The 8,550-nt window shown below is 48.7% G+C and overlaps 1 protein-coding gene across 1 annotated transcript; it reads right to left on the bottom strand.

The window, feature by feature from the left end:
- Positions 1–81: 81 nt before the first annotated feature.
- Positions 82–8,405, bottom strand: PSMC3 (proteasome 26S subunit, ATPase 3). The gene is made up of 12 exons (XM_080396824.1): positions 8,241–8,405; positions 8,063–8,143; positions 3,852–3,977; positions 2,986–3,090; positions 2,832–2,894; positions 2,227–2,364; positions 1,957–2,100; positions 1,596–1,744; positions 995–1,091; positions 704–849; positions 439–520; positions 82–298 (listed from the first exon to the last, which is right to left on the bottom strand). The coding sequence occupies exons 1-12, from the start codon at positions 8,265–8,267 to the stop codon at positions 188–190; spliced, it is 1,269 nt and encodes a 422-aa protein (XP_080252950.1). The 5' UTR covers positions 8,268–8,405; the 3' UTR covers positions 82–187.
- Between the last annotated feature and the right edge of the window lie 145 nt (positions 8,406–8,550).

Genomic DNA, 8,550 nt, shown 5'->3' with positions numbered 1-8,550 from the left:
ACTGTGCACAGGAGGTTCTCACCTTCCTTTTTGCAGATGTAGAATCACCAAGCAAGGATGACAGCCCCAACACATCATGGATTTGTTTTTAGAGGGGAAAAAATGCTTTATTTTTTCCAGACAGAAAGTAGTACAGTCCAGTCTAGTCCTGTCCTCTGCCAAGGCCACAACCTTGGCTAGGCAGAGATCAGGCATAGTACTGCAGATTGGCTTTTTTCTTTGCTTGAACCTCCAGGATTCCTTCCATGTAGTCCTCGTGGGTGAGCTCTGTAGCTCCACGGCGGAGGGCAATCATCCCCTGCCCAACAAGACAGTATTTAGAGAGGCCATGTGAGCACCACATCATATCAAAGCCATTACTCCATGCTGGCACGCTGTGGAAAGCTAGCTTTCCTATTTCCCTCCCATCAGCGTTGGCTGCTGCGGAGGAATACTTACCGCTTCAACGCACACAGCCTTGCACTGGGCTCCATTGAAATCATCTGTGCAGCGAGCCAGTTCCTCATAGTTCACATCAGGGCTGATATGAATGGGAAAGGGGAGTGGGGAAAAGTGAGAACATGTACCAAATAGAAGCAGCAAGGTATGGAGCTTTCTTAAAACCCAACAGTGAGTGCTCAACAAGAGAGCACCTACCACCCCACAGCCCTGAGGTACCACCAAAAGTGACAAACAGCCCCAAAAGGCCATGTCTCTTCCATACCTGACATTCATCTTGCGTGAATGGATCTGCATAATTCTGGCTCTGGCCTCCTCATTAGGCATTGGGAACTCAATCTTGCGATCTAATCGTCCAGAGCGGAGCAAAGCTGGGTCCAAGATATCAACCCGGTTGGTGGCAGCAATCACCTAAGTAGAAGTAGGGTCATCAGTCAGGCAACTGGAAGGCAGGCCTCTCCTCCCTAAGGATCCACCAAGCTTCTTCCCTTGGGCATTGTTTTCCATCCCCTGCTACAGCACCCTGGACCTCAGCAGCACTCTGTTAGATCCCAACCTTGACTTGTGTGTTGGGCTGGAAACCATCAAGTTGATTCAGCAGCTCCAGCATGGTCCTCTGCACCTCCCGATCACCAGCCTTCTCACTGTCAAACCTGAGGAGGAAACAAGGATAAAACTATCAGTGTGAACCTGACTGCACTGCCCCTGGTTTTAATCACATAAAAAGACAGAATGACTGTGGTTCACACTCCCTGGCCAAGGTCTTCCGAATCCCTCCTTGAAACTACAGGAAGTCCTGTGCTGATGAGGACTGCAACTAGAATCACTGTCAGCAGCAGCTAATTTTTTACTGTCCTTGGAGCTGAAGGGGGCTAATGTTGTCCAGGCCCAAGTAGTAAATGAAGGTGAATATTTCCCTGTGCCTGATACAGTGATCAGAAAATGGTTTTGTACAGTAGGAGGCCATCAGATAGATTCCAAGTCTCATGAACTTCGCTCATGAGCCCAAGGATTGTGGCAGCTGCTATCTGTCCGTGACTGGCTTTATGCTCTGCTTCTGAATAGGCCATGCTTTAAGCTAGGCTGTCCTCGCATATACGGGCAAAGGGGGCTGCTAAGCAGCTCCTAAGAGCTTCACAACATGGCCTACACCTCACCTTTTAGTGCCAATGGCATCCAGTTCGTCAATAAAGATGATGGAAGGAGCTTTTTCCTTGGCTAGAGCAAAAGCATCACGTACCAGCTTAGCTCCATCACCAATGAACATCTGCACAAGTTGTGGACCCGCAAGCTTCAGGAACGTAGCCTGAGAAATGAAAGAGAATTCTATGCCTTATTTCTCAACAGGGTCAGCTCTAAGTATTACAAGAAGCCCTTAATTAAAACAAACAAGCAAACAAGAAAATCCCAGCCTTTGTAACACCAGTTTGTATGTATGACCCCTCTCCCCTTGGAGGTGTTCTTTTGCTTTTCAGGTACTATTCTAGAGCAGCACACACTCTGAAAGGTTCCTTTTACCTTGGTCTGGGCAGCACATGCTCGAGCTAAAAGCGTCTTCCCCGTTCCTGGAGGCCCGTACATAAGGACTCCTTTGGGCGGCTGTATACCCAAGTTTTCAAATTTCTCCTTATGATTCATTGGCAGGACAATGGCCTCCACGAGCTACCACAAAAGAAAAATATTAATACAAAAACCCATTCCCCTCCACAGATCCAGACTGCCTGCTTCAAGCTGAGGTTCAGGGACTGTTGTCCACAGCCACACCAGAAACTAAACATAAAGTATCACCTCTTGTATTTGTTTATCCAGCCCCCCAATGTCACTGTACTGCTCTGTGGGTCTCTCATCCACCTCCATGGCTTTCACCCGTGAATCATACTCAGTAGGTAGCGTCTCCAGGATCAAGTAAGAGTCTTTGTTCACCCCCTGTAAACACAAGTCCTTTGCTTTTAACAGGCCCTTCAGACAGCAATTAAACATGCGATCAAAGATGATTCACTAGACCTCAAGGATGCAGGAATAACCAGCTTTGACACTGGCACTCATCAGATCACCACAGCTTGGCACAGTGGACAATGCCACAGCCAACCTGGCACATTTTAAAAAAAGAGGGGTCCAATTTACTTATGATGCAAAAGATTCGTTTTAGAAAGCTTACTAGGTGATACCTAGATTTTCAGCACCTGATTGTATACATGAAGAACACACACCCCAAACTACTTTTCTATACTACAAATACAACTGAACCCCTAATATCTTTTCATTAAAATTTTAGTACAGAAATGGTCTTAGAGAAATCTGGATAGATTTGTCTCCTTTCTAAAGGGCAAGACATACGCAATTTTCTGGCCAACGTAGCATTGTATCTTAACAGCCACAACAGCATCACTCACCACTAGGTCTCCAGGCTTCAACTTCTCAGCATCAACCAACCCAATAACAGGCAGGAAATAAGTCTGTGGAAAAGAAATCAAAGCAAGCAAAACCAGCCATACTAGAAGGTCCTTATCAGCACTCCTCACACCTAGCTGGGCACATGGGACTTACCTGACGTGTAGAGGTTTTGATCACAGCACACTTGCCCTTTCTCTGGGAATCCAGGTCAATGTTTGCTCCATCCTCCTCCTGGTCATTGGGGTCAACATCCAGCAGCTGAAAACCAGAGCAAGAGACTTCACGACAATGTAACCAGGCTAGCAGAACGACGCCAGAATTAACGCATCTAAATTACACGCAGTAGGAGAAATAAAACTTCCCACCACCCATCAGCAGTAGAATCCTGAAAGCATTAAAGTCCTCCTATAAAAATTAATTTATTTCTTTCCTCATGAAGCAGCACACAACAGCACATAGAAAGACACTACAAAGTTCAGAACAAAGTAGTAGCTAATGGCACTGATTTCTCCTCCTATTACTGCAGCTCACATTAAGCCTTAAGTTCATTATGTTTTAAAACACTAGTACAAACCACGCCTCTTTTTTCAAAAAAACAGAAAACTATCAGCATTTTTTTGGCCTATCAGCAGAATTACTGAATTAAAAAGAGAACGTGATGTAGTAACAGAGCCACTGCTTTTCATTACTGCATCACAGGTTTCAGAAAGCACGCACCAAATTTCACATGCCCAAGTCTACACTAAGCGAGGCTGTGTCACCCTCTGATGGCTGTTACATACAGATGAACAGTAGCCAACATGTAAGGAACAACCCAGAGAGGAAGCGGGCAAGTGATGTGCACTTCTAGGTCACCGACAAAACCAACAGAAAAACCTGAAAGTCTTGGCTCTGGGAGGATCAGTAGTTCGAGAATACACCATGTCTCAAATACCTGCCGAGTTGCCCTGCCCTTCTCCCTCCCAATATACACTGCACACACTTTCTCACATTGCTGCAGGGAAGTGCACCACTCTCACCTCGATCACGTTAGAGACAAGGTATGGCAGGGTTTTGTTCACTTTGATCTTCTCACTGTTCTCTTTGATCTTGTCTTTCATAGCCTGAAGCTCATGGGTCACTCTCAGTACCTCACTCTTCATGATCTGGATTCAGTATGCAGAAAGAGATAGGAATAACATCAGAAGACTAAGGCAAGATAAAATTCATACGTTATTCCAAAAGTAAAAGAGTTGTAAAAATTAAGTCTGAGGAAACAGTGGGTATAAAGGAAAATATAATATAAAAAGAGGAAAAGCCAGCAAATTTAGCTAAAATTGGTTAGGAATCATTGGAGGCCATTCTAGTGTCCAACTAATCAATATCCTTAAGTCATTTGTTCACTGTGTCACTGAGTAACCTTAACCTAATCAATGCATCAGCTTACAGGGTTGCAGTATGGCCTAGATAAGGACATGACCTAGATAAGGCAACTGTGTTTTGGTTTTCATTTTTTAATATATACAGATACACAGGTAACTAGATATGTAAACACACACACACATCTGTATGCATACACATACACACACTTATTTTAAAGTTATATTTTGCTGGGTTTAAAGAAGAATTGTGTGCTGGAACACTGAAGCAATGACATGCAATAGCATAGGAACAAACAGCCAGAAAAACTTTAAACTGGAAGTATCACAGTACAGAGCCAAAGTCAATTGAAAGTAAGAACAGGGAATGGCAGAACTGAGGCTTGTGCCTACTGGAAGCAGCAGGACTAGCAGCACCTTTGCGAAGAGATGTACTGCCACGGCTTCCAGTGGAACAAAGAGAAAGACGGGTGCCATTTTTATGAAGTTGTTCTGTTCTACAAGACCACATGTATCAAGAAAGACATATGAGAAAAAAATATATCAACTGCCTCTGTAGTGAAAAAATACTCTTTGGTCTCTCAAACATTCAACACTGCAGCAGTACACAGTATTTGTTCCCTACAAAGATAGCTGGGTCCTTTGGAAAACAGTGGAACTCACAGGACAACTCAGGTTGAGAGGGACCTCAAGGGGTCTCTAGTTCAACCTCTTGCTCAAAGCAGGGTCAGCTGTAGGCTCTCACTAGGTTGCTCAGGGATTTCTTTGCCCAACCGAATCTTGAAAACTTCCAAGGACAGAAACTATACAATTTCTCTGGAACAACCTGTTCCACAGTCTGACTGCCCTCACAGTGACAAGGTCATCTTCATACCCCTGTGGAGCCTCTCATTTTTTCAATTTACGACTAGTAATTTATGGTTTGAATTAACCTTAGCCTAGGCTTCAGCAAGATATAAAACCTTTCTATAAACAAAAAAAGAAACAAACCAAACATACATGACAGCTCAAATTCCTACATCTTTATAGAATTTTAACTTTTCTGGTGCTTTTACTACTACTTTGGTCAACAGCTCAATGTCTGGAGATCAGCGATGAGTGGTGTCCCTCAGGGGTCCGTACTGGGACCAGTACTGTTCAATGTCTTCATCAGTGATGTAGACAGTGGGATCAAGTACACCCTCTGCAAGTTTGCAGATGACACCAAGCTGAGCGGTGCAGTTGACACGCTTGAGGAACAGGAGGCCATCCAGAGGGACCTGGACTAGCTCGAGAAGTGGGTCTGTGTGAGCCTCATGAGGTTCAACAAGGCCCAGCGCAAGGTCCTGCACCTAGGTCAGGGCATCCCCTGGTACCCATACAGGCTGGAGAATGAAGGGATTGAGAGCAGCCCTGCTGAGAAAGACCTGAGGGTACTGGTGGATGAAAAGCTGGATGTGAGCCGGCAACGTGGACTCACAGTCCAGAAAGCCAACTGTATCCCAGTTGGTCTGCTGCGTCCCAATCAGGGGAGGTGATAATGCCCTTCTGCTCTGGTGAGACTCCACCTGCAGGGCTGGTCCACCTCTGGAGCCCTCAATTCAGGAAAGCCACGGACCTGTTGGAGCGGGTCTGGAGGAGGCTACAAAAATGATCAGAGGGCTGGAGCACTTCTCCTGCGAGGGCAGGCTGAGGCAGTTGGGGTTGCTCAGCCTGGAGAAAAGCAAGCTCCAGAGAGACCTTATTGCAGCCTTTCAAGACTTAAAGGGGGCTTGTGTGAAAGATGGGGACAAGACTTTTTAGCAGGGCCTGTTATCGACAGGACAAGAGGTAATGGCTTTAAACTAAAAGAGGGTAGATTCACCACCTTAATCATAAAAAATTTCTTCCTTATATCTAGTATGAAGCACTGGCACAGGTTGCCCAGAGAAGTGGCAGCTGCCCCATCCCTGGAAAGGTCAGGTTGGGTGGGACTCTGAGCAACCTGATGTAGTTGAAGATGTCCCTGCTCATTGCAGGGGGTTGGACTAGATGACCTTTAAGGGTCCCTTCCAAACCACACTATTCTATGATTCTGCTACCTGTAAGGGAAAACACCTATCAGAAGTTCTGTACTCACCATCCAACAGTAAGTACATTTATACCTCAGACCAACACATCCCATACAGGTGTTTCTCAGTACTGTCTGGCTGACACCCGCATATGTTTTCCTCCCTTTCCTGGTCTGTCACGCAGCTTGAAAACACAGTTTGTGATCCCTGCTGAACCAACTGTAGCACCAAATGGTTTCAAGAAAACTGGTTAGACCTGAATTAGCTTACATGATTCTGTTTCATGGGGAAATCCACCCTTCTCTAAAAAACTGTCTTTTTAAAACACTCTACACCCAAACAGAATTCTGTGCTGTAACACATACTTACTCCCAGGACAGAACTATTACAGGAGCCAATATAGAATCTGTCACACAAAAATGCAAACAATTTAGAAATTTGATTTAATAAATACAGTCTGGGAAATATTCAAGGAAAATTGCGCGAAGGGAGGGTGCCAATAAACATTTCTCAATTATGATGCTTTTACTATAAAATAGAGAAGACTACTCTTTACTGTATTCAACAATTTAAAAATAAGACACACTTATTTTTGTTATCTTTAAAGAATAAGAAAGTATGTTAATAACAGAATTATGTGCGGAGCCTGAAGCAGCAGGATGAAGTTGCTCTGTAGAATTTACAAAATAATTTCTCTCAATATTGCTAACATCAGGCATCGAGACAAACTTCTACTGAAGTTGTAAGTGCTCTTTTCTCTGATATGGGTCTATCTTAGGACAGGTCTACCCAGGTCTGTCCTCTTTAACAACTTAACGAATGACCCAGAAAAGAGGATGGAGTGCACTCTCACCGTGCTTGAAACCAAACTGGGGGGGCACTGCCTCCATGCTCAAGGGCAAGGCTGCTGCTCAAAGGGTCCTTGGGAGACCAGAGGCATACAGAAACCTGACAAAATTCAAGGATAAATGCAAAACCCCACGTCCGGGAAGGAAGAGCACCTTGCAATGACACAGGCTGGCAACTGGTTGGCTAAGGACCAGTCCTGTGGACAGAGACCCAGGAGTCTCCACGGACAACAGAGTGAACAGGAAGCAGCAACACGCCCTGGAAGCAAGGGTGGTAAAAGGCATCCCAGGCTGTACTAACAGCAGCGTATATGGAACAAAGCGATCAGCCCCCCTTACTCAACACTTGTTAGGTCCTACCTAGAGCACCCTGTCCAGTTTTGTGCCCATACAGCAAAGAGATGGATGAACCGGGCTGAGCTCGGCACGGCCCCCCCGCCGGTCAGGGGCTGGAGCGTGGGCGCTGTGGGACGCAGTGAGGGCTGCGGGTAGGAAGGGAGTGAGAAGGCAGAAGGTGACACTTGAGGCAGCGCACGGTGGGCGGACAGACAAAGGCCGACACCAGAGAGGTTCAGCCCGCACGTCAGGCAAATCCGTCCGGCCCGTGCCACGGACGCGGAGCAACCCGTGGCTTTCGAGATCCAACCAGATAAAGCCCTGCGCAGCCCGGGTGCCCTGCTTTGAGCAGGTCAGACCAGAGACCTTCTCGAGCCCCCTCCTACCCGAATGACCCGATGATCTGCCCGACCCGGGCCGCGGCAGAGCCTGCCCCCTCCCCGTGCCCGGGGCCGCTGGACCTTCGGGAGCCAGGGCTCTGCACGGCGGCCGCCCCTGCGGCTGCCGCGGCCCTCGCTCCTTCAGCGTTCCCCCCGCCTCTCGCTACTCAAGCTACCGTTCCCGATCTAGCGAGCTGCACCTTACGCCCGTCACCGAGCGCCAGCAACGCCCCGCTCCCGGCCCCGCTCCCGGCCCCGCTCCCGGCCCCCCGCGCTACCTTGATCTCGCTGTCGAGGAGGCGCGTGCGCTGCACGATCTCCTCCGTGGACATCTTGAGCACCTCCTCGCCGACGCCATCCTGCGGGGGGACAACGGCAGCGTCACCCTCGGCCCGACCCCGGCCCCGCCGCCGCACCCCCGCGCCCGCCAGCGGCCCCCGGCCCGCGGCCCCTCACCTCCGACTCATCCCACACCGACGCCATCTTTACGACAGCGCGGCGGGCTGCGGGCGGCAGATTCCGCGCTGCGCGGCCCCGGGCGCAGGGCGGGAGGCAGCGGGACAGGCGGCTGGGGCGGCCCCGCGGCCCCTCTTCTTCCCCGTCTCGGCGCCCCGCCGCCCCTCGGCCCCCGCCGCCCCGAGCGCGGCCCCGCGGCTCTGCCGAATCTGCCGGCGCGAGGGGCAGGCCGCCGCGCGGTCACGTGCCCCGGCCAAATGTGCTGAGTGATGGCCGCGCCGCCATCTTGGTGCGGGGCGGGGGGCGGGGC

This window comes from Falco punctatus (genome assembly GCF_963210335.1).
Source record: "Falco punctatus genome assembly, chromosome: 7".
Classification (NCBI taxonomy): domain Eukaryota; kingdom Metazoa; phylum Chordata; class Aves; order Falconiformes; family Falconidae; genus Falco; species Falco punctatus.
This window is presented reverse-complemented; position numbering and strand designations above follow the sequence as displayed.